This window comes from Gobius niger, assembly GCF_951799975.1.
Source record: "Gobius niger genome assembly, chromosome: 16".
Taxonomy (NCBI): Eukaryota; Metazoa; Chordata; class Actinopteri; order Gobiiformes; family Gobiidae; genus Gobius; species Gobius niger.
In genome coordinates, this window is record NC_136867.1 from 5,767,606 (window position 1) to 5,793,127 (window position 25,522).

At 42.1% G+C, this 25,522-nt stretch overlaps 2 protein-coding genes across 2 annotated transcripts in view; one reads left to right on the plus strand and one right to left on the minus strand.

Moving 5' to 3' along the window:
- ddhd1a (DDHD domain containing 1a) overlaps positions 1 to 20,150 on the minus strand; it is a 27,888-nt gene extending 7,738 nt beyond the window's left edge. Inside the window, exons 1-5 of the mRNA XM_079574250.1 lie at positions 19,399 to 20,150; positions 16,313 to 16,558; positions 15,365 to 15,611; positions 9,529 to 9,705; positions 982 to 1,184 (exon numbers count right to left, since the gene is read on the minus strand). Coding sequence (XP_079430376.1) covers positions 982 to 1,184; positions 9,529 to 9,705; positions 15,365 to 15,611; positions 16,313 to 16,558; positions 19,399 to 19,659 — 1,134 coding nt within the window. The 5' untranslated portion in view covers positions 19,660 to 20,150. The remainder of the gene's footprint in view (positions 1 to 981; positions 1,185 to 9,528; positions 9,706 to 15,364; positions 15,612 to 16,312; positions 16,559 to 19,398) is intronic.
- A 3,037-nt stretch (positions 20,151 to 23,187) lies between these two features.
- LOC306975609 (E3 ubiquitin/ISG15 ligase TRIM25-like) lies at positions 23,188 to 24,886 on the plus strand. Its single transcript, XM_079573209.1, has one exon. The coding sequence runs from the start codon at positions 23,194 to 23,196 to the stop codon at positions 24,811 to 24,813; it is 1,620 nt and encodes a 539-aa protein (XP_079429335.1). The 5' UTR covers positions 23,188 to 23,193; the 3' UTR covers positions 24,814 to 24,886.
- The last annotated feature ends 636 nt before the right edge of the window (positions 24,887 to 25,522 follow it).

Below are 25,522 nucleotides of genomic sequence, written 5' to 3' on the forward strand. Positions count from 1 at the left end.
TGTCTGTGATATTTGAAAAAAGACTTAAGGTAATTAATCCGGGTACAGCACTAGAAATACTGTAGAATGACTGGTCTGAATGAAGCATTTACCACTGAACTAAAGGATACAACAGGATGGACTTGGGAGACAGTGTTGTCTCGGTCTGCAATCACAAAATGCTTCTAGTTTGAGACTTTTGCTGTACATTCGTGAAAATGCAGGAAAATTAATTAGAAGTTTTGTCAAACCAGCACCATTGGCCCAAATTGCCAATGTTATCAGCGACAAAATCTGACAAATGGAAGGCACCAAGTTTAAATTTAAAGGATTTGCTTCGTTAACATAATAGATACAACGTTTTTGGATAGTTCTTGTTTTGTAAAGTCCTTGTTTAAGTAAAAGATACATTTTAATGTATTTTTTTTACTTTTTAAAGTACAATAAGCCAGACTTAAATTACATATTAAAAATCCTTTAGAAAAAATGGAACATCTGGTGTCCATAGGTGCTATTTTGAGAACAGATGTTGTCGCCGCAATGTAAGAAAAAAGCATTTTGAAATGACAATTTCCCATAGCAATTTATGGGGAAACGGTGATTCAGTGCAATAATAAAACACCTTGTTGTGAAAATTAGGCAACTGTGAAAGTTTGAACACTAAAGGAGCAAACTGGCCACACAAGAGAAAAGAGTTTTTCCAGCAACATCTCCCCTTCAGAAAGAAATGATTTAGTCTTAAAATGTCAGAATGGGGTAGGCATTGTGGTGCTAAACAAACCAATTATGAACACAAAATTCTGATGTTTTGTACAAAGAGAAACATGAGTTTTTCAAACAAAAATAAGCAACAGCTGCACTACAGTGGTTTTGGCAGGAGGTCTAGCTACTAGGCTCTGTTCTAGGTGCGAGGGAGAAGTGAAAGACACAATCAAATGCAGAACAGAGTCACTGCAAACAGAGCCTAGGTCTAGGCTACATACTAGACTCTAAAAAAAAAACACAACAGAAAAGAAAAATCAAGTTCCACACAGAGCTAGAATCTAGAGGAGGGAGGGCGTAAGCTAGGTAATGACTACAGAGATTAAAAAATGAAAAGTTACCTTGGCAGCGTTTGCGCTTGAGCCCTGCGGTTCTAGCTCTCGTCTCATATCCGCTCCATTTGAACAGAAAGGGGAGGTAAAACGCAGGCAAGTGGGAGAGAACTGACAAACCAACAGACAGTGAGTAATGGCGGTGCGCTCCAGGACGATCCACACAACAAGCCAATAGTCAGGATTGCTCTTAAGAGGAGAGGCCGGGTAGTGCTGCTGTCCGCGCTGCCAGCCTCAGCACATTCGAGAGGCCGGCCAGAGACAGCGCAGCAGTACTTGGCATAAGGCACGATGACTATAGTACCACGTAATTAAATACTGTAGTAGAGCCGCAGTGCAGTTGTGAGCGGCATGGTTTCAGGGGAAATAAAGGAGGTCATATAGATTGGGTATGGAAGTGTTATTTGAGTGTACACAGTGAGTTCAGGAAGATTTCAGTCCGCTTCCAATTATTTTGGTTTTATTATGTCACAGTCTGACACGAAAATTACAGACATCTCTTGTGGATTGGCAAAGATTCTACACCGGGAAACAATAATGCATTATATTAAACAATGACACAATATTTTGGACTTTCATGGATATCTACTTTGAGTCTGGGTTAAACGAGATCTATTTCTGACGGACTGCATAGCCATCTGGCCAGTGAGTGTTCATTGGGGCTTACTTTGTTTTGCTAGCTTGTAGAATTCGCATTTACTGGCCCCAGTTTGCTATGTGGACATGGTATGAAAATTCTATGACGATTCCTGTATGTGTGTTGGGTCAATGTTGAGTCGAGTTGCGCTTGTGGAAACACAGGAGAGAGACGGGAAGCTGGGACATAACCATTAAGTATTTCCCAGCATTTTAACCACCACAGCACGCGGCAGCAGATGCAGTATTACAGCCTTCACAGTGACAGACACATGCTGTTTCAATCCTATGGTGTCTACAGGCCTTTCCAATTCTATTTCAGAACTTTGAAGGCCCGAGTCACATGGCTACTTAATATGCGTAAACAAAAGGACAAACTTTAACAATACCGATTTCAGCTGTTGGGACTCGACTCTGTCAGAGTCCTTACTCAATTAAACCTAAAATGATTAAGATGACGGAGCTGGCTAAGTGTTACCAGGTTGTCAACTGCTAACTAAACTCGACAGAAGAAGAGCCACCTTATGTTTAGTTAGTCTTCACTCCACATAGGTTTGTCTAATCTCCTTCTTTACAATAAAGTGAGCTAGTTTTCACTTTGATGACAATCAATGTGCTGTCTATGCTGTAACAAAGAAGACTTTATTAAGGTTATCTGTTTTCTGCAATTCTTTATCCTTTTAAATAATGTAAATAGTTTTGCATGGCCGTTTAATTCGGTACAGTCAATCATGGCATCATTGATCTGTCGAATCGCCAATGATCACACAACACACTGTGAATATTATTTAAGATAATGTTCTATTCACTGACATCGATTACTTTCCCCTCATTTTGAACTGGTGAACATCAAGCCAAATGTGCCCCATGTACTGCTGTCTTAAGAACCAACCCCACGTGTATTAGCAACAGTGAGACTTAATTTGAATCTGCAAGCAGGGATGGGACAATAAACAATAATATTGTTAAAGACTTAAAAAACTATCTTTTGAATAATTGTGATTATCGCGCAAGAAGATAATTGTTAAATTCACCATGTGGTGCTACGTGATAAAACCAGCAACAATGACTTTCTCTCGATTAGGGCAAAAGATGAACTGGTTTTCGTTCTATGTTTATAATTTACAGCAATTTTGTTTTCTTTTGTTGAGTTTTGAGTTGAATTTGTTTAAATATACTTCACTTGATCTCACTCAATGTGACATTTATAGGAGATGATGAAAAGGAATATTTCGTTACCCATTTCCTATAATTTCTGTAAAGTCAGTTGCAGTTTCAGTTAATTTTTTAAACCATAGGCAAATATAGTGATAATATCGTTAATCACAATTATTTTTGCGGAGATAATCGTGACTCTAAATTTCATTATCGTCCCATCCCTACATAGAAGCACAGCAAATATAATTCTTTCCATATACCTGGGTTCTCCAAGCAGTCGCTCTCCAGCCCCGTCTATGTAGCTCACCAAAGGATTTATATATTACTTCATAGGCTCACATTTTAGATTGTACATTTTCTTTTTATTCTGAACATGCTGAACACAATCTGTAAGCAATTGGGTCAATAAAGTATAAAGCACTCGTAATATTGTTTCAATCAAATTCATGTTAGTCTCTCTTGCCAATTGTTTGTCACTTTATTTCCAAATCTGCAATGTCTAAGTAACTTGTTTATTCTCTTAAAAAATACTGTTTTACTGCCAAGTAGTATCTTATCAATCACACTCATCCACTGAAAAGGAAGACAAAAAGTTTCCAATTTTCTGATATAATTTCTGTCCCCAGTGCACTGTAAATTTTTATATTTTATCACTAATCCTGAGCCTAGGGCTGGGCGATAAATCAAATTAATTCAATTAATTAATGCTTTAGAAAAAATTGGCAACACGTGCGCCGTATTGCCAATTTAGCATGGTCATGTCATTTGAAATATAATCTTGGCTACTAATTCTCCGGGGGGTGAACTGCACATAAGTCGGATTTTACACTTACACGTGTCTTTGATGCATAGTTAGCTCTCCGATGTTGGTGTTGTGTAAAACTAGCTCGCCAAGTAAAAAAGGTTGAACCCCTGCCTTACAATGATGTTTATAGCAGGCGTGAGTGTATTCAGAAGCTGCTGTGGACGTTAGCAATAGCAGTAAGCATTAGCATGTGCGTTGCGATTAGCCTATTTATTTCAGCGATGGTATGGCCCAATATGATAAATAGGTATTTAACTGAGTGACCAGGCCACTAGTGACTTTCCTGCTACCTTCTTTCTAACTCTACTTTCTAATGCTTCTGGACTGTGAATCTCATGTCCCGCAAACATTTCTACAGTTCTGATCATTCACAGTGATGTTTCACTCCCAACTTCTGGTCTCTCTCCAGTGTTTGCACAGCTTGACACAATATTGACCTAGCATGTGATTCAAAAGTGAGAAATCGAAAGCTGTGTTTCCCAAAAATCCCACGGCCCTTCTAGTTTTTAAAGTTACTTAGAGAAGACGGCCAGCAATGTTGATGAATCCAACTCCAAAATGAACAGTCTGGCTTGAGTCATAACAGAGGTAAATTAAAGCCTAAATGCTTAGAGCCATGTCCATACTAGTTTGAACATCGAGCTAAAGAAGTGGCCGTCTTTTGTCATTCAGAAACGTTTAGGCCCATGGCAAAATTCATTTATTGCAGCAGGTACAGCCACTATAGAAAACAATAATTTAAATGAAATTTGAAAAACAGAGTGGTCTGAATACTGCCTGAACTCACTGCATGTGTTAGTAAATGTGTCATTGCACCTGTAACAGTGGAATTATCTTCCTTAAGTGATGTTTAAATGGAGAAAAAGTCACAATAAAAAGACAGTTAAAACAATACATCACACACACACAACGCATTAAGTACTAGTTTGCGGTAGGTTGCTTTAACTCCAACTCAAACCAACCCAAACCAGATGAGTACACAAATAAAACATCCATAGACAGTGCAGACAGCTTTTCGTCGAGTGGTTTTGTGGTAGAGCAGTGTTTGTCGCTTGATCAAACTAATATGGTGCTGCAGTGCTTGTACTTTAGTTTGAAATGGGCAGAATTCATGCTAGAATCTTTTTAGTCTGAAAAGGCAGAATGGGTCTGTCGTGGGCGTCACGTTGCGGTGTGTAAAAGCCCTCACGCCGCTCATTTGTTACGCAAATCAGCAGTCTGCTCCCGGTCTGTCACTCACTGTGCTCAAGCTCGGACATCTGACTTGCAAACATCAGCAGAGACAGACAGGGAGAGAAAGAGGGAGAGAGGGAGAGAGAGGGAGAGAGGGAAGTAGAGAGTGAGGTAGAGAGGGGGAGAGGGAGAGAGAGAAAGAGAGACAGAGAAAGAGAGAGAGGTAGAGAGAGAAGTAGAGCGAGAAGTAGAAGTAGAGCGAGAAGTTGAAAGAGAAGTTGAGCGTGAGGTAGAGAGAGAAGTAGAGGGGGAGAGAGAGAGAGAGAAGTAGAGACAGAAGTAGAGAGAAGTAGAGGGGGAGAGAGAGAGAGAAGTAGAGACAGAAGTTGAGAGAAGTAGAGGGGGGAGAGAGAGAGAAAGAGAGAGAGAGAGAGAGAGAGAGAGAAGTAGAGATAGAAGAAGAAAGAGAAGTAGTGCGAAAGGTAGAGAGAAGTAGAGGGGGAGAGAGAGAGAGAAGTAGAGATAGAAGAAAGAGAAGTAGTGCGAAACGAAAGGTAGTGAGAGAAGTAGAGGGGGAGAGAGAGGGAGAGAGAAGAAGAGATAGAAGTAGAAAGAGAAGTAGAGCGAAAGGTAGAGAGAGAAGTAGAGGGGGAGAGAGAGAGAGAGGGAGAGAGTAGTAGAGATAGAAGAAGAAAGAGAAGTAGTGCGAAAGGTAGAGAGAAGTAGAGGGGGAGAGAGAGAGAGAAGTAGAGATAGAAGAAGAAAGAGAAGTAGAGCGAAAGGTAGAGAGAGAAGTAGAGGGGGAGAGAGAGAGAGAAGTAGAGATAGAAGAAGAAAGAGAAGTAGTGCGAAAGGTAGAGAGAAGTAGAGGGGGAGAGAGAGAGAGAAGTAGAGATAGAAGAAGAAAGAGAAGTAGAGCGAAAGGTAGAGAGAGAAGTAGAGGGGGAGAGAGAGAGAGAGAGAAGTAGAGCGTGATGTAGAGAGAGAAGTAGAGAGGGGGAGAGGGAGAGAGAGAAAGAGAAAGAGAGAGGGAAGTAGAGATAGAAGTAGAAAGAGAAGTAGAGCGAAAGGTAGAGAGAGAAGTAGAGGGGGAGAGAGAGTGAGGGACAGAGAAGTAGAGATAGAAGTAGAAAGAGAAGTAGAGCGAAAGGTAGAGAGAAGTAGAGGGGGAGAGAGAGAGAGAGAGAAGTAGAGCGTGATGTAGAGAGAGAAGTAGAGAGGGGGAGAGGGAGAGAGAGAAAGAGAGAGGGAAGTAGAGATAGAAGTAGAATGAGAAGTAGAGAGAGAAGTAGAGCTAGGGGTAGAAAGAGAAGTAGAGAGAGAAGTAGTGAGGGGGAGAGGGAGAGAAAGAACGAGGTAGAGAGAGAAGTAGAAAGGGGGAGCGAAAGAGAGAGGGAGAGAGAGAAGGAGACGGAGGTAGAGAAAAAAGTAGAGAGGGGGAGAGAGAGAAGTAGAGAGAGGTAGCACAATTTCCTTCAGGATCAATAAAGTATTTATCTATCTAATCTATCTAGAGGTAGAGCGGTAGAGAGAGAGAGGTAGACAAACAGAGGTAGAGAGAGAAGTCGAGAGGGAGGAGAGAGCGAAAGAGGAACGACAGAAAAAAGAGGAGAGAGTGAGGGGGGTAGGGAGGGAAGGAGGGAGAGGAGAGACAAAAAAAATAGGAGAGAGAGGGAGTAGAAGAGAGAGTGGGGGAGAGAGGAGGGCGTGGAAAGAGAAAAAAGGAGGGGGAAAAAAGGTGAAAGAGACAAAAAAAAGAGGACTGAGAGGGAAAGAGAGAAAGAGTGAGAGAGGGAGAGAGAGGCGTCAGGATGTGCCGAGCGCATGTTGTTGGTTTCCTGAAGAGCCTGTCGATACTCTGGTCTTTGCACACAGCCCGCTGACGGCTGTAATATTATTTATGAAGTAATGCATATGGATCTAATGGCTTTCATCTGTGCGGTGGCTTGTCGATTATGGAAAAAATGTTTGGTCATCTAAAGCCTATTTCCAGAACGACGGTCCGGCCTCATAAAGAAAGCGACTGGAAATGAACGAGTCTTACGTAAGAGCGCGGCACGTGTGGCTGAGTGGTTAGCGAGAGGCAAATGTCCTGGGTTCAACTCTCGAGTCGCGTGTGGAGCGCTCCGGCTAGCCCCTGTCCAACACAAAACGCGCTCTCGGCTGACCGAACTCAAGACTGGGATGGTTAGAATGGGAAAATGACATGGCACGCCCTCTTAAGGCAGTAGCGGGAATGACATGTTAAAAAAAAAAGGTTATGGCAGGCTAGTAAAGCGATGATGCCATGATGAACTGTTCTGCACACTGCAATAACAATCCAGGAAACGCACATCGGAGTGTTTCAGCAGTATAGAAGAATCAACCAAAGTTAAAAGGATTACTCGAGCAAATTGTGAATGAACTGAAATACTACCAGATGTTTGACGCTGGACCTTACTAACTCACTGGTAACATAGCACAGGCTGACATCTGAACAACATATGATGGCAGCTTCTGTTTATGTAGAAGCAGACTCCTTCTCCACCAACCTTTCGGCTAGAAGAGCTGAAGTGGGGAGTGCTGCGTAATGTACTTGTGCTCGGTGCATTATACATTAATCAATAGTTATGCACTTCTATCAAAGCCTACTTATAGCATGTAGCCTCTCGAGAAGGATAGCAAAATAACCTTAGTGTTTTATCACGCTATTCAGTTAGGATTTCAACTCCCAGTCTTCTCTCAAATGTAAATGTAACACTTTGTATTTAAAAGGGGGCATATATCATAAAAAACTGACATTTTTGACCCATTGCTCAACACTCCTAGGGGGTCATTTATCAAGACAGGTGCTAAATTGCAAGTGCAAACTGAAAAATTGGGGTAGTACTAGGCAGATTTCAGTGGTCTTGTTTAACGTGGTTGTTTCTTCTTTTACAGCTGAAGTGCTCTGATTAGTATTTCCTGGATTTTATTGTGTAATACTTCACTCGGGCTGTTCTTGGCTTGTATCTTGTGTTTACTCTAAGGCAGCGAGATTCTTGAAATAGCGTTTTTTTTCACTCATCGCGCATAAATTATAAAACGTAAAAGCATATTCAAATAAAAACATTAAATAATACTGCTAAATACTGTAACTTGACGATATTGTATTTCATTGTGTATGTTAAATGTGCCTTGTTATGGACTGATGATGGAAATAAGCACGGTGCTAGATCTGGTGTAGCCGTAACTGTCCTTCAAATAAATAAACTAACAAAATAAATCAAGGCAAAATAACGTTTTAAGCCTAAACTAAGCTCATGTATGTCAAATGCACACTGCTAACTTCATCTTGTATTTAATGAATAAATCGCCAACCTATACCCAATCCAGATAGCAAAATAGCAATAACCAATATGACTTAATGAGTATGTGGACACCTTAGCCTTGAATTGCTAATTGCTGCTCAGCTTTCATATCACAGAGTAAACATTTGCGCTGCACCTTGCACTAATGCGAGCTCGTACTCTCCGTTTCTCTGTATCACACGCCCACGTATGAACCGGCCACTTTGGCGACGGGATGAAGGGAGTTCTTTCAGCGCTGCCGCGTTTTAGCCGCACTGGGTCCTGACAAACCGGCGGTAAACAAAGCACCCATTCTGCCCCAAAGTCTCCCAGTCAAAGTCTTTCATAATATAAATGAATTAATCTATATATTTACAGGATAAACGTAGTCTTCCCCTTCCACACATTCTTCCCACGTTCACACACACATTAGAGTGGTATGATGGGGAAAAGAAAATGCATTTGTGCTATCACATCGTAAGATTTTGAGTTTGAATTGTGATCTGTTGTAGCGGGTTGAGTTTGTCCAGCTGTAACTGCCTCACACGTGGCCCTGAGGAAGTGCCTCGTCCTCAGTGCAACTTCACTTCCGTCCCGGTAATAACCCATTTTGTATTTGCAGCTTTTGAATCACGTCTCGCTTCACTGTTAATTCACATTTTGATTTAACAAACTTAGCGTCTGGGCAGACTAGCTCTGGCCTAGCACAACCGCTTTTCCCATCAGCCATAAGATACAGACGGCATCTCTGGAATCACCCATGAAAAGCTACGTCCAAAACAAATGCTAGCTTAGTGCTACATGCTAACGCTAGCTTGATTGTACACTTCGACAGGACAATTTGCGGTGTCAAAACATTCGATTTTGACTTCAGATTATTCATGTGTGATGTATATGTTTGTACTCCACCAGAAAACGTCTACCAAACATGGTGGAAAAATAGTGATTCCCAAGGGGCGTGGCCTTCACCCCTCAGTTAGGCCACACCCTCTTGTATGACACATTGCCGTCTGTATCTATTGGCCTCTCTTTAAGTGTTTTAACATCCTGGTTGAAATTAATTATTTTTTCCAAAGCTATGAAGTGACTTCCTCTTGTAGTATCACATATTTTCTTAAACGGGACTAAAACATATTGAAAATACCACTTATGGCAAACAGATATCACCAGATTCATGTTTTAAATAATGGAGAGCAACAGTGGGCAGGGATTTCTGCTTTTAACGCAATGGAAAACTGAATACTGTCATTCCGTTGACACATTCATTAAGATCTGGCATCATTTAGTCAAACATAACGCTCTTACTAATGGGGGAAAGAAATCCATGGCCACTGTTCTGCTCCAATGCAGACCAAACGACTATGGCAGCGCTCACCGTCTTTGCGGTCGACGGTGCTGACCACCAGCTCGGTGTCCAGCGTGTCCTGCATGGTCTGTCCCCTGAAGTGGCTGAGGTGCTCCTGCTCGATCAGGTCGCTCTCCTCTTCGTCCAGAGGGAGCCAGGAGCCGTCGATGAACCACTGGCCCCTCATCACCGGGATGTGGTCTTGTTCTGCAGGAGGAGGGAGGACAGCCGGTACTTGAACTATCCATTTGGGGAACAGAAACAAAACAAAACCACAACTACTAAGCTTGAATTAACTTGGATGCTTCAACAAATATATGTCGATTATACTAAAGGTGAGACACTGCTGGTGAAAAGAGCAAAACATGTCAATGTGGGGAAAACAGTTTGAATTGAAACATTTGTTACTCACAGAAATATCAGGGGGGAATTTATTGTACATTTTGTTTTGTTTTTTATGTGCTTTTACAAATTGACCGATTTTACCATAAATAATTGATAGAGCCTGAATCAAACAAGTGTTACTTTTGACAACATATTTTAATTTACTTTTAGTCTTAGTCTTTTGATGAAAATGTTTTACAATTTTAGTCGAGATTTAGTCAAAAATGTATCTTCAATTTTAGTCTAGTCTTAGTCTAAACTAAAGTACCACTAAATTTAATACAAATTGAGTCAACTTTGCATTTATAATATTCATTATAATCATATTAAATCAAGGATGGAGCTGCTCCCACATTAGAGCTGAACGATATGGACAAAACTTCAAATCTCAATATTCATGTCAGATATCTCGATATCGATACAATACGATATAACTATGGGTTAGGTGAAAACTAAGCATTGTTCAGAAAAATAAAAACATAATAATAAAGAGTGCAGTTTTATTGATGAAAATCTATATCGTTTATATCTTGCTTTTTGATTTTAATATTTTGAATGTTCATATCTCGATGTAAATATGATAGCGATATATTTTTCTTTTGCGATATTGATATATTATCATAAATATAGGAGTTTGGATGAGTTTAGTCTCTTCTTTTCATTTTTGTTTAGTCTTATTTTAGTCGACTAAAATATCTGGACATTTTAGTCATAGTTTTAGCCTCATGAAAATGTTTTCATTTAGTTTTAGTTCAATTTTAGTCAGCAGAAACATCACTAAAATTAAGACTAAATATTCTAGTCGACAAAATGAACACTGAACTAAACCTATGGCTCAATTTTGCTTCAGGGTTTAGGATTATCTACAGTTATTAGTGACAAATTAGGTAAAATTGTAAAATTTTGAGTTGTTTTTGAGGGATTAAAGCTCAATAAATCAGGCTAGATAATTAGAGTAACAAAACAAATCCTGCCTAAAGACATTGAAATATTGTTAAGTACAAGCCTAGAACGTTTGGAGCCTGTTGGAGCCACTAAAGTGGAGATGTTGTTGCAAGAGTGGAATGAAAAGATGCTGCTTTCTCCTAATGAGGTTAAGTTTTGGAACATACACGCAATGTTTTATTCTATGATTCAATTTAGAATACAGAGGGATTCTGTGAACATCAGTATGAGCAAATAGATACATGTGGGAAACACGGAGGAAAGCAATTAGTAATTTCCTGACAAGTACAAGTCGACAAAACGTTATAAAACAAACATCGCAGAGGAGGAGTTTGGCCTACTTTCTTTTTATTCGATTTTAAAACGTGAGAAAACTAGACAAAAATCAAAAAATTTACCACTTTCGCTCTAGCAAGGACTGTTCGTGTTAGGCCACATATTAGAGATCAAGTGAATATACCGCTCATAAACATGTTTCAGTCATTTTTTAGAAGGTATTTGTATCATTTGGTTTTATGTTACTACGTCACAGTGCGCTGATAAATAGGCAATATTTTTCAGCCATAAAATACACACAGAAAACAATGCGACAATTTTTAAAAAGCGGGATGGACGGCCAAGTTAAAGATTGCACTCCGTGGTACATTATAGGCTTTTCTGTGCGGAATCGTTCGTTCCGCCGCGCGAAGGAAGAGTAATGAAACAATCGGTGTTAATTACGCCCCGCTCATTCCCGTGAGAACACGTCTCAGTTGCTCTCGAATCAAGGCCAGTTTTGATCACGGTCTGGGCTGGCGTTCATTTAAAACGAGCTTCTTTTACCTCGAGTTAAAGGCGGGCGGCTCCGCGGAAACCGAGAGCTGAGAGAGAGAGAGTGTGTTAGCGATTTGTGAACTGGGCTCCGAATGAGGAAACACATTATGCGGGTTCTTCTGACGCTGACAAACCCGGAGGGGGCAGAGCGGAGACGAGACAGGCATACTTAAACAAGCCGGGTTTTTTTTTTTTTTCGCTCATCTGATAAGGTGCTCGCATCTGTGCGCGCCGGATAACTCGCTCGACTCGACGAGCTCCATGTGACCTTTTAGCAATAACCGGGGCTCAAATCTATTGCTCATCTTATCTTCCGGAACATGTGGCAGGAGCTTTGAACTCGACTGTAGGACTATGAAGGCTATCGGACTTACAGTGTGGTTCAAGGCTGATGATAATGGACTTATGTGCACATACTACAGAGGAAGTAGGTTGTTCAGGTTAGATTTGAAATGGTCTTAATGAAGTCGAAGCCACACTGTGTAACTGTTCTTCCTAAAGATATTATAAAACACAGTCTCAGGCATTTATGTCAGATGTAGCTCACTCTGTATTACTAAGTCTCGGCACAAAGACCCTTCAAAGCTAAAACATCTCGCTCTGTTTTATTATTTACAAACTTAAAGGAATAGGCCACCGTTTTTTACACATTGAGATATGTTCTTACCTTAGACGAGTTCATGTGTACCTGTCTGGTCTTCACCCGTGCCCTCAGTCACGTAAACACAGCACAGACGGCGTTAGCATTTAGCCTCTCCTCCTCTCCTCTATAGCACCAAATAAGGTGAAGATAGAAGCTACACGCTAAACGATAAAGTCTAGCTACACAAAAATTAAATGTGGATTTTAAGGAGAGGCTAAATGCTAACGCCGTCTGTGCTGTGTTTGCGTGACTGAGGGCACGCGTGAAGCTCAGACAGGTACAAATGAACTCGTCTAAGCTAAGGACATATCTGAATGTGTAAAAACAGTTGCCTATTCCTTTAAATGGATCTTTGTGACCGAGTGCTTAGCAACATGATGCTAACTTGCAAGCCGTTTCCTGACTACGATGAGAAGTTAGCCGTTTCCCGCTGAATTAAACACATTTGTAAACATAGCTGCCAGAATAACCGGTTGTTGTGCAAATACTTCACTGGAGGAGACTGCTGTGTTTTGGCCTTGAAGCTAAAGGCTAACATTAATGTGATGCTATCAAGTGGAAAATAATAACACAATCTGAGCTAATTCTTTATTTTATTATTATTATTATTTTTTTTTTAACAGTACTTGACGTTTATGTAAAGCTTCGGGGATTTTTTTGTGCATGTATTTTTAATAATGTGGACAGGAAGTGGTCGTTACCCCGGACTGGCCAACAGGAAGCTAGCAAGAAACATTCCGTTAACCGCGCCTGTCTTTCCCTTTTGTTTGATTCCTCCTGCACAGCGGCAAAGGTTTGTTTATAATACATCATGGTGATCTTCTGGTGTGTCCTTGCAGCTCTGGAAGGAGAGGGCTGCTGCTGAATGGGAAAACTCCGCACAAACATACTCGTGAGGGAGCAGCCGCTGTGTCTGTAGCTCTGAAGCATTTTTATTCACGTGCACTAATCAAAAACAGCCCATATGGTCATTTATATCAGGCTTATGCTGAAATATGTTTTTGTGTTCGTTTAGCCTAAATCATTTCTAGCTTTCTTGGGTTTTAGTGCTTGTGAGGTAAGTTCTAATCTTGTCCAAAACATTCCCAAACATGAGCCTTCTAAAGGTCCTAACAGACTCTTTACAAGCAGCACACGGCTCCTCTTCAGCTCTATGGAGGCAGACACATGTGAATCCAGTCAGGGGTGAGTTTATTGACACGACAGGAGCTTCTGTGATCAGTGCAGGAGGAACTAGTAGCAGCGCGGCCCAGGACTCTGAATGGAGTGATTAAGCAATAGTGGCTGTATTATAAATGGTGATATTTTCACTGTACATCCATGATCTACACCTTAAAGGGACTATGCAGAGTTTAAAAATGTTATAATTAAGTATTTCCCCCCTACATGTTTCAACAATGTCTAAGGTGTAGAATGAGCCCAGACCTGTTCACCACAATATAGAAGGTGCAGTTACATGTATGGCCTGAGGTGGCAGTAGTGAGTATAAAATGGCTAACTTGCATGTAGCCCCTTTAACTAAACGATATAAACAAAAGCACATCTTGCCGTCTCTGGCCGCTCCATTCACTTCTATGGAACACGCCCATCAGCTGCATGGGCTAAGTCGTGTGCCTCTGTGATTTGGATTCATGTAATATTGCAAATGCAATTAATCTCTCAGTGCTAGATTGTAGGCAATGGCATGTATGTTCTGGGTTTGACTAGAGCTTGTTTCTCTTTGTGTCCACCCTGATTGGCTAAGCCATCTCACAGAGCTGTACACGCTCCTGAAGCGTTACATATGCCACATGAAGAGTCTGGATGTAAGGGAGGCTTAAGGTAAAGTATACTTTCCCACGGAGAACACCGAGATTGGGAACTCTATATGTCACCGGGTCCTGACCTACAAATGAAGCATTTACATGAACCCTTTCATGGAGGTCACCATCACTATGGCGACTGAATCCACTTTGTTCTCTGGCCCTTCCAGGAAAGACCCATGAATTAGTTAGCACGGATCAGCTGAGAGCTGCTGAATGGCCCCTGTGATGTGCAGGTCTGACACCACAGGGCTGAGAGAGGCTGAGGGGACGTCATGTAGTTAAGACCAGATACCCATCGATTTGTGTCAGAGGGAGGCCACATCTCTGGAATGCCATTTTAGGGTTGGTAGAGCATAATATAAAAATACAGGAAATGAAAATATATCAGCTTGGCTACCACGAACAAATGTGTCTTACGTAAGATTCTTAATTGAAAACCAAAGCTCATAGCACTCGAATAAAGAAGCATCTGGTTATAGTTTAGTACATGTTTCTGAATCCCTCCATGCCTCCTGTGTCTGTGCACACCTCTGTATGAAGGAAAGTGTCTTTGTGAGAACAAAAGTGTGACAACAGCTTGAAATTAGCTCATGGCGACGCCCCGGTGACACGAGTCTATCTATTCTGTTAATGAACAATTGAACATGCACTGTCTCCAACAAATAAATGACATCCTGCTCCACGTGGCACATACCGCGACAGCGACGTGTCTTGGTTGGTGGGCAAACACAGCCACCAACACAGCTTTCTTTATGTGATTCAAATCCCATTTATCAAAATGACGCTCAATATTGTATTTTTAACTGGGAATGTGAGAATGTATATTGATTTTGCGATTTGTCATCATATTTTGTGGCACAATATGAGACCGATACTTTCTACTGCGATAAATTTTTGATGATGTTATGCTTATTGATGAACAGCTCCATGCATATTAATAAGGCTGCAGTGGTCCACTAATAGAAGAATACAGTCAGGACAGCAGAGGGCAGCACCAAACACTGTCATACAAATAAACGACTTTAATGACAGTGATTCTGATTCTAAATAAGATCAACTGGTCATTTAGTCATTCCTTCTGGAAACAGGACTGTGGATCATTCATTTACTTATTCATGAAAAAAGGAACAATGCTTGTAGTGGTTTATAAAGTTAAGCTTTGTTAAGAAACTTTAAAATTAGCTCCATAGGCTGAACCTGCTCAGTATTCTCACGCCGGCTCACTGTATCTCATCAAACGTAGGACAAAGTGATGTGAGAAAGGCCGTGCACTCACGTTTCCAGTAGACCGGGAGGCACTCCCTGACGTGGATGTCCACCTCGTACAGCCCTCCGCGCACACACACCGGCTCCACGGGAACCACGATGCCGTCCATGTCCCGCTGAGTGGGGGACAGGGTGGACGCGTCGATGGACTCGCGAGGAGACTGCGCACTGCCGGGTTTAGAGTCCAGGGGGCTGGTCCCGTTCAGCCCTTTGCTCTCCATCCCATTTCCAGACACCTCGTCCTCTGCACCGGTCACCTGGGAGCAGGACGGGACTGCGTTAGTGTGGAAAACAAAGATGCATTCTTTCAATTCTTATTCATAAACTAAATAAAGGACAAGGCCTGGATAAAGCGGAAGAAAATGGATGGATGGATGGATGGATGGATGGATGGATGGATGGATGGAAACTAAATAAAAGTATGTGCTTGTAGATTTATATTTTCCATAGACAATGTGTTTTTTATTCCAGGTAGAAGCTCACTCATGAAATTTAATTCATAAACGTAGACATGCTCAAAAATACTAAATATGCACAAACTTTGTTCCCTTTGGGCCCTGTGTGAGTGAATGGTTGGTGGTGGTTGGAGGGGCCGATGGCACGCTTCTGTCAGTCTACCCCAAGGGGCAGCTGTGGCTACAATAGTCGCTTACCACCACAGAGTATGATGTGAATGAATAATGACTACAGTGTAGCGCTTTGAGTAGCACAGGCGTGTTAAGTGGATTTAAGGCACCTTGGAGGTAAAAATAAATTGAAAGTTTTCATCATAATTTGCTTTGGGGTTTGTTTAGTTCAAAGCAAGTTCATGAAGAAATGGTGAGTCAGAGCGATATTTAAACACGCTAATGCGAAAAAAAGAGGAAATTCTTTGTTTCCAAGTGAACGTTTACATGTTTAGAAAGCAAACTGTCCCAAAATCTGAAAAGGCGTGGAGTCTTCATCTTGGCATCTCTACCTGGGAATCAGCCGTCCTCGGGTTCAGCTCGCAGTACTTCCTGTACGCCAGCTCGATCTTCAGCGAGTCGTGTCCGAGGAAGGGCTTCCAGGTCTTCTTGTCCTCCTTGTAGAACCAGCGCACCTCCTCGGGGCCGAGCTCCGTGACCACGTCGTGGAAGCGGTGTCTGGAGCTGTTGGACCGAGACCTCTTCCTCCTGCCTTCGTACATGAGAGCGCCGCAGTTCCCCTCGCTGTCGCTGGACTCCTGGGGGGAAATGAGATATTGGATGAGAGTCTTGAACTGTGATAATTAAAACAAAAACCTTTTCAATTCAAACAAAAATCATAAGACCTGTCGTCATTTTTTGTGTTGTGTTTTGGTCACTTCTTTGCGGCTTCTTTGTTTTGTTTTCGGCTCTTTTTTTTGTTGCTTTTCCAGCACGTTTTTGTCGCTCTTTTGCCGCGTTTTGTCTCAGTTTGGAAGTTTATCTGTTGGGTTTCTCGTCGGTTCATTTGTGGGTTAAACCTCTTGACCGAGTGCTTTTTCTCCAGCTCGGTTTTACCCAAATCTAGTTCTACAAAACTCATGTAAACAGATCTTTTTCCTAATTTTTCTATTGCTTTTTTTGTTGGGGTTTTGTCATTTTTTCATGGCTTTTGTGTCACGTTTTTGTCACTCTTGTTGCCTTGTCATCCTCGTTTTCGTCTCATTTTTGTTGCTATTTTGACACTTTTTTCAACAGGCTTTTAGATTTGGGTAAAGCTAAACTGGAGAAAACATGCTCGGTTCGGGTGGGGGTTAAAAGGTTAAAGGAACAGGCCACCTACAGGCCACATACTGAGATATGTTCTTACCTGAGCTTAGACGAGTTCATGCGTACCTGTCTGGTCATTGTGTGTGCGCTCAGTCATGCAAAAAGACCAAAGATGTTGCTAGCATTTGGCCTCTCCCAGCATATTCCTATGGCTCCAAGTTGGAAGGGACCAAGCTCTTCCACGGGCACACACAAAGACCAGACAGGTACGTACAGCTCGTCTAAGCTCAGGCAAAAACATATCTCAGTATGGAAGAACGGTGGACTCGTATTTTAAAGGGATAGTCTGTAAATTTGCAAAGTTAGGAGAGATTGGAAAGTAAAAAAATGAAATTCCTCCCCTTTTGGACCAGAATGCCACTCCCAGTTTGCAAAATGAGGAGCGTAGGAACAGAATTTTCAAACAATCAAGCTCCTCCCCCTTCCCTGATTGGTCCTGACAGGCTGCTTCACGGGAAAAGCTCGTCTCATTGGTCAAAGTGGTATCCCGGGGATTCTGATTAGTTGCTGAAGTCAGCAAAGGGAGGGACTTTAGAAAAATATAATAATTATTCAATACTACTTATGCTCAGGGGCGGACTGGCCATATGTCCATTCTGGAAGAGCACAGAAGGGCCACTGGCTCTAGGGCCCCCCCATCTGGCCCCTCAATTTTCTCCTTAAAGTGATAGTCTGGAAGTCTAAATGTTGTACAAATTGCATAAAATGTGCAAAATTGACTACACGATCTTGCATTTTGAAGTAAAGTAAGTAATAACATACAAATTACTTCCTGAACCTCAGCAGCTAATCAGTTTAGTATCCTCCCGCGCTGACCAATGAGACGAGCTTTTCCTGTGAACCAGCCTGTCAGGCCAATCAGGAAGGAGGGGGAGGAGCTTGATTTTGCAAACTAAGAAGGGCTTTCTGGTCCAAGAAGGGAGGAATTTACTTTCAAATTTCACTCTATCTCTCCTCACTCTGCAAACTTACAGACTATCACTTTAATTTACTCTAATTTGGGCCAGAGTCCAGGGCCGTTTGTCAGTCCCAGTCCGCCCCTGCTTATGCTACGTCCAATTTCGAACCAAGGCGGTCAATTATACACAATCTATTACATTTATAAAACATGGGTAACACTTTACATTATGGGCCGGTAAGTCTTTGGTACTTACAGTGGTAATTCTAGGTACTTATTGTGGTACTTACAGTGGTGCTTATGGTGGTAATTACAGTGGTAATTCTAGGTACTTGTTGTTAGGGCTGTGCAATTAATCGAAATTCGATTACGATTTCGATTACAACAGTAAACGATTACAAAATTAGCATAATCGCAAAAATTCGATTATAATTTTTTTTTCAATATATATATTTTTTTTTTTCTATTTTTTTAATTTTTTTTCTTGGATTTTTGTCACTTTTTTGCTGGATTTTTGTCTTTTTTTGCTGGATTTTTGTCACTTTTTTGAAGGATTTTTGTCACTTTTTTGACGGATTTTTGTCACTTTTTTGAATAATTTTTGTCACTTTTTTGATGGATTTTTGTCACTTTTTTGATGGATTTTTGTCACTTTTTTGATGGATTTTTGTCACTTTTTTGATGGATTTTTGTCACTTTTTTGAAGGATTTTTGTCACTTTTTTGATGGATTTTTGTCACTTTTTTGATGGATTTTTGTCACTTTTTTGAAGGATTTTTGTCACTTTTTTGAAGGATTTTTGTCACTTTTTTGAAGGATTTTTGTCACTTTTTTGAAGGATTTTTGTCATTTTTTTGAAGGATTTTTGTCACTTTTTTGAAGGATTTTTGTCACTTTTTTGAAGGATTTGTGTCACTTTTTTGATGGATTTGTGTCACTTTTTTGAAGGATTTGTGTCACTTTTTTGATGGATTTGTGTCACTTTTTTGATGGATTTTTGTCACTTTTTTGATGGATTTTTTTAAAGGCAACAAATAATCGTTTGAATAATCGTGATTTCAATTATGACAAAAATAATCGTGATTATTATTTTTTCAATAATCGAGCAGCCCTACTTGTTGTTGTACTTAAAGGATACTATAGTGAGAATTACAAGGTATGTACTTCTAGAAACTGTGGTAACTCTTAGTAATGAAGGTTGTACTTCTTGTTTCCCCTAATGCTGTTTTATGTTGTTTTATAGTCACACAATCCTACAAATTACTTCTGTTTGTTCCAGAATGTTCCGCAGCGTGGCATTAAATCACCTTGCATTTCTGTTTAGGGACCGTTACAAAAACCAGCCACCTAACAAATGAAATAAACATAGCTTAGCTTTTGGTGTAGCCTTACCTGGGAGCCCCCCTGATGCAGGAACCCCGGCGGGGAGCCCAAGTCCAGCAGCAGCTGCTCCTGACTGGACCCCAGCCCCCGCAGGTGCTCGCCCAGTCCCGCTTGAACGGACGACATGCCCGCCTGCACCGCCTCATCCATCGGACTCAACCCGGGACAGTACGGGAACACGTCCCCCGCCAAAGTCCACTCCTGGTTGTTGTTGTTGGTCGAACCTCCTCCTCCTCCTCCTTTACTAGACGGGATATTAAACGCGCTCATAACTACTTGAGCGTGCTATCCTCCCTAGCTCATCGTCTGACAACACCTACCATTAACGACATCCACGCGGGCAAAGCTATCGAAATAAAACATTAGCTCGCGAACCGCTTCACACAGCGCTTTTTCATCCCCGCATCCAGGGTGGCAGGCGCCGCCGCTACATCAACAGTTAGCCGCGTATGCTAGTTAGCCGCTGGTTAGCATCGCCAGCCCTCGCAGAAGCCGGGCGGATGCTAGCTCATTAGCCTGTGCTGCAACGTTACCACCGGGGAAAAAACCTGTTCACCTTCTTCATTCCGCCTCGGGGGGAAAATGAGCTAAAATAACGGCGAACCTCCGCGTGGAAAGTGGAGAGAGGCCCGTCCGTTGAGGTGCATGTATGTCGCCATAGTTCAGGGATTATTTTGGGGGATTTGAGAATGATGGTTGTCCAAACAAATCTGTGGAAGGAGAGAGCAGCGCACACAGGCTGTAATGTTTCAGTGTGGTGCGGTTGACAGCTGACGCAGAGATCACAGGATTCAATGCCGGGGACGCGCACGCAGGGACGCACACGCCGACGTGACGCAGACAAGCAGCGAGGAGGTGAGGATGGCGTAATGCCGTTTTAGGCCGCAAGGGGGAGACAGACACAATTTCCCCCTCTACAGACAGTGAAGACCGCAGCATTTTGGGAATCAGAAGCAGATTATTATTGTATCGCTATTCCAAAAAGCACTAGATTCATACACATAAAACCTGCAACTATTTAAATTTGCATTGAAAGGGAAGATAGATGATTTCCGTTCGATAAAGAATCCGTTTCTGGGGTACTGTAACCTCTTAAAAAAACACAAACACGAAACACTCGTGTATCAAATTTGTTAGAAAAGTTTTCTCTTTCCCCCCGCCTTTACCAAGCACATTTTCTCCAGGTCGGCTTTACCCAAATCCAAAGGCTTCTCGACTGCAGAGCAACAGTGTAATGCCCTATTTGAAAGCTAATGCCTACAAACCCGATTGTAGCCTTTTTTGTCACATTTTTCAATCAATCAATCAAAGTTTATTTGTATAGCACCTTACAACAACACAAGGAAGACCAAAGTGCTTCACAGACAGATAAAACAATATTAAAAAATCAATCAATCAAATAAGTGCGATCTAAGTCTTAAAAGCTAGTTTGAAAAGATGTGTCTTCAATCTAGACTTAAAGAGGGACAGTTCTGTGAGAACACGCAGACCGAGGGGCAGGCTGTTCCACAGTTTTGGAGCTACAACCCTGAAAGAACGATCGCCCCACTGTTTGTACCGGGACCTGGGCACGTCCAGAACCATTTGATCGGCAGACCGGAGAGCTCTGCTGGGGCGATGTACGGTCACCAACTCAGTTAGATATAACGGAGCGAGACCATGGAGGGCTTTAAAAACAAACATTAAAATTTTGAAATCAATCCGAAAACGGACCGGGAGCCAGTGCAGGGAGGAGAGGACGGGAGTGATGTGGCTGTGTCTGGATGAACCGGTGAGAAGACGGGCTGCTGCATTCTGCACTAACTGTAACCGGTGGAGTGACGACTGTGGAAGGCCAGAGTAGAGAGTGTTGCAATAGTCCAACCGAGAACTGATAAACGCGTGCATTGCCTTCTCCAGGTCTTGGCGCGAGAGAAAGGGTTTAACTTTGGTCAAAAGGCGCAGCTGGAAAAAACTGGCTTTGACAACAGCATTTATTTGTTGTTTAAAATTCAGCTCTCGGTCAAAGATGACTCCCAGGTTCCGAACTGCATCGCGAACTGGACCCATGACCCTGGAATGAAATTGAAGGACATCCCCGGAACCAAAAAGAACAAATTCAGATTTTGCTTCGTTCAGGTGGAGAAAGTTCTGAGCAAGCCATAGTTTAATGTCCAAAAGGCAGCTATGGAGTGATTCGAGAGCAGAGGCAGTGTTGGGGAGTACCGGTAAATAGATCTGGACATCATCAGCATAAAGGTGGAAGGACAAATTATGTTTAGAAATGATGGACCCGAGCGGAAGCATGTACAGTGAGAATAGGACCGGGCCAAGGATGGAACCCTGTGGCACCCCAGATGACAGCGGGGCATTTTTGTCATATTTTCTCCATAGTCCGGTTCACTATGTAATTTTGCCCGGAATTTTGTGGGAGTATCAAAACTATATATATTTTTAAAAACATTATTAAAAAAGCGTACCATAAGAGCGATAATAACATATATATGGGAAGATAAAAAATGTAGTTTGGCGGAAATTTACAAAATTTGGCATTAAATTCCATCCATGGTCGTTCCAATCAAAAAAGTAAATGAAACTTTTGTCATATATGTTTCATGGAGTTACCGTAGTGATGACCAGAACTCCCCATCAACTCTAATGGAAAAATTGCACAATTTTACCAAATGTCAAGGGCAAATGGAAACATTGTTTTTCTCATTGCTTATACCATGAGGTTTCCAAAAATATGTAGTTTTCATACTCTCCACCAAAATCCCACAACAGTGGAAATTTAAACGTGAACCAGACTTTTTATGTCGCTTTTTTGACATGTTTGTTTTGTTTTTTTTTGCTCTTTGGAGGCTTTTTTGTTGCTTTGTCGTTGCTTTTTTCAACGTTGCTTTTGTGTCATGTTTTTGTCACGTTTTTGTTGGTCTTTTTTTCACCTTTTTGTTGTGTTTCTGTCGCTCTTTTGTCACTTTTTTTTGCGTTTCCATCCTTGTATTTGTTGCTATTTTGATGCTTTTTTTTCCTGAAGCTTTCAGATTTCTGTAAAGCCAAACAGAAGAAAATGTGCTTGGTTCAGGTGGGGGTTAAGAGGTTAAGTACTACAAAGAGCTGCAAGTGGCTCTAGAACCATAAGCCCCTGAGATCCAGTGGGTAGAGAAAAGTGTCTAAATAGGCTATTAGTCGAGTGGAGTTAAGGCTTAGCTTTACAAACCCGACAAATGTTATTAACACCTTTTACCCATCATTTAGTTAGTATTTAGTATAATGTATTGTAGTGGCTGTATCACTACATGGTGGTGCGTTTACAGCAAAGGCTAGAGTGCCCTGTAGTTGTGATACAGGGTTCTGCCACATTACCGGTAACCCTTTAGGTGCTGTCCATTCATTAGATTTTATTTTTCATTTGTTACACTCTGTAGATTTAATTATCCGACTGAAAGTGAGTACCAGAATCCTCAGAGTTTCTATATAATACAGTTCTGATGAAGACGGCACAAAGAGATGGCTCAGTACAAAAGTATGTACTACAACTTGTTCTCTCTACTCTCAATGGGCCTTCACAGTTGTCTCCTTCCTCATTTCTCCTTACCTTGAAAACACACATGTGAAACACTCAAAATTGACTGAAATAGAGCCCATTGTCAAATCAGATCAAATGACTTGATCAAATGGCACTGACAAGAACAGGTTATACAATGTTTGAGCCAGTCCTATCAGAGCTGTTCAGACCAGGGGGTGGAGCCTTTCTCCTCCCACTGCACACTTAGGTTTCATGTTTGTAGAAGTGAAACACAGTGATTCTGACGGAGAGAAGAGATGGCGCAGAAAGCACTCAATGCAGACTCCTTAACCTGTCCGATCTGTTTGGAAACACTGAAGGATCCGGCGACTCTTCCCTGTGGACACAGCTACTGCCTGGACTGTATTCAAGCCAACTGGGACCAAGAGGTGAAGTACAGCTGTCCTCAATGCAGAGAGATGTTCACTCCCAGGCCCGTCCTGGCCAAAAACACAGTGTTAGCCAATCTAGTGGAGGAGCTGAGGACCACAGGGCTTATAGCGCCCCCTGCTGATCATGGCGATGCTGGTCCTGGAGATGTGAGCTGTGATGTGTGCACTGGGAGGAAGCTAAAGGCGGTCAGTTCCTGTCTGCAGTGTTTGGTCTCTTACTGTGAGAGCCACCTCCAGTCTCATCATAGTTTAGCAGTGTTTAAGAGGCACCAGCTGGTGGCGCCCTCTGACAAGCTCCAGGAGAACCTCTGCTCTGAGCACAATGAGCTGAAGAAGTTGTTCTGTCGCACAGACCAGCAGATTATCTGCCTTCTCTGCTCTATGGACCAGCACAAAGGCCATGACACGGTGTCCTCTGCAGCAGAGAGGGCTCACAGACAGGCACAGCTGGAGGCCAAGAGGGCTCTGCTGCTACAGAAGCTCCAGCACAAAGAGACGGAGCAGGAGAGGCTGCAAAAGGAGGAACAGGACATCAGCCGCTCTGCCCAGACAGCAGTGCAGCGCAGTGGGGACAGCTTCAGAGAGATGGCCCTTCTCCTGGAGAAGAGAAGCTCTGAAGTGGAGCAGCAGATCCGCTCTGAGGAGCAGATCCAACTGAAACAAGTCCAAGAGCTTCAGGACCAACTGCAGCGGGACGTCACTGAGCTGAAGAGGAGCCTCTCTGAGCTGGACACACTGTCCCTCACATCGGACCACAACCAGTTTCTCCTGCTCTGCGCTTCACTGTCCACAGGCTCAGAGAGGGCCAAGTCCAGGACACAGACCGGACCAAAGAGAGACTTTGAAGACCTGACCAGAGCTCTGTCAGCACTGAGGGACCAAATACAGCTCAGCTTGAGAGAGATCAACATATTTGACCCTGAGCCCCGTTCCAGAGAGGACTTCCTCAGATACGCTCGTGACATCACACTGGACCCAAACACAGCACACAATAAACTGTCCCTGTCTGATGGAAACAGACGGGCCACACGTGTGCGCCAAGGGCAGAACTATGACTATCACCGGGACAGGTTTGTTGGTTGTGCACAGGTCCTGAGTACAGAGGGCCTGACGGGCCGCTGTTACTGGGAGGTGGAGTGCAGCGGGACTCCGGTCAATATTGCTGTGTCATACAGGGATATTGACAGAGATGAAAACTTCGATGAATCTGGATTTGGAAATAATGATCAATCGTGGGCCTTACGTTGTATGACAAACGGTTACAAATTTTATTTCGATTCAGATGAGTCAAAGATCTCAGGTCCCATTTCCTCCAGAATCGGGGTTTACCTGGACCACAGGGCCGGGGCTCTGTCCTTTTACAGTGTTAAGAACACAACCATGAGCCTCCTCCTCAGAGTCCAGACCACCTTCACTCAGCCGCTGTTTACTGGAGTGTGGATTAGTGATTGTGGAGACACTGTTCATTTCCCTAAAGTCAAATAAATCCAATACTTGTGCTTGTTTTGCTGAGGTCGTCAGCTAATGGTCTTATCTGATCTTGTAAAGGAAGTTTATCACTGAGTTTACTGCACTCTGTATGTTATTTTTTTCATTTCCCTTTAATCATTTTCCTTATTCCTTGTAACCTTGTTATTCCTTGTAGTACATATTATATTCTTGACTGTACCAGCTTGTTCCAGTGACTGCTCCTTCTCATGAACATAACGCTAGAGGGAAAAGATCATCTGAAGAGTATCAGCTTTAGTGTATGTAGAGGCCCGGAGATCTAGAAAGAGACTGAAAATTCATTCATTTTCTTTATTTAATGTTTTTTTTTATCTATTTCATTCAAAAGCAATGTCATACAATCACACTAAAACTGTCAAGCCAACACAGAATGAAACGGAGCAGAGAAGAACAAGTCTTATAATATCTGCCCCTTTTGTTACTTCACAAAAAAGTATGTATATATGTCTACATACAAATATTTACAGTCTTATATATGTGTACAGTATTTACAGATGTCTTTGTATTCTATATTCAGTTAACAATATATAAAACACCAAACCGTCGTACGCATGAATGTTTACTTCTATAAAAGAATTGTTAAATGTATTACTATGCGCTATGCCCTCTTCCGTCCTGCGGAGCCTCTGTCGGTAACAGGTCCGACTGACTGAAGCACAGCTGAACTCTCCCCTTGCCTCCCTCT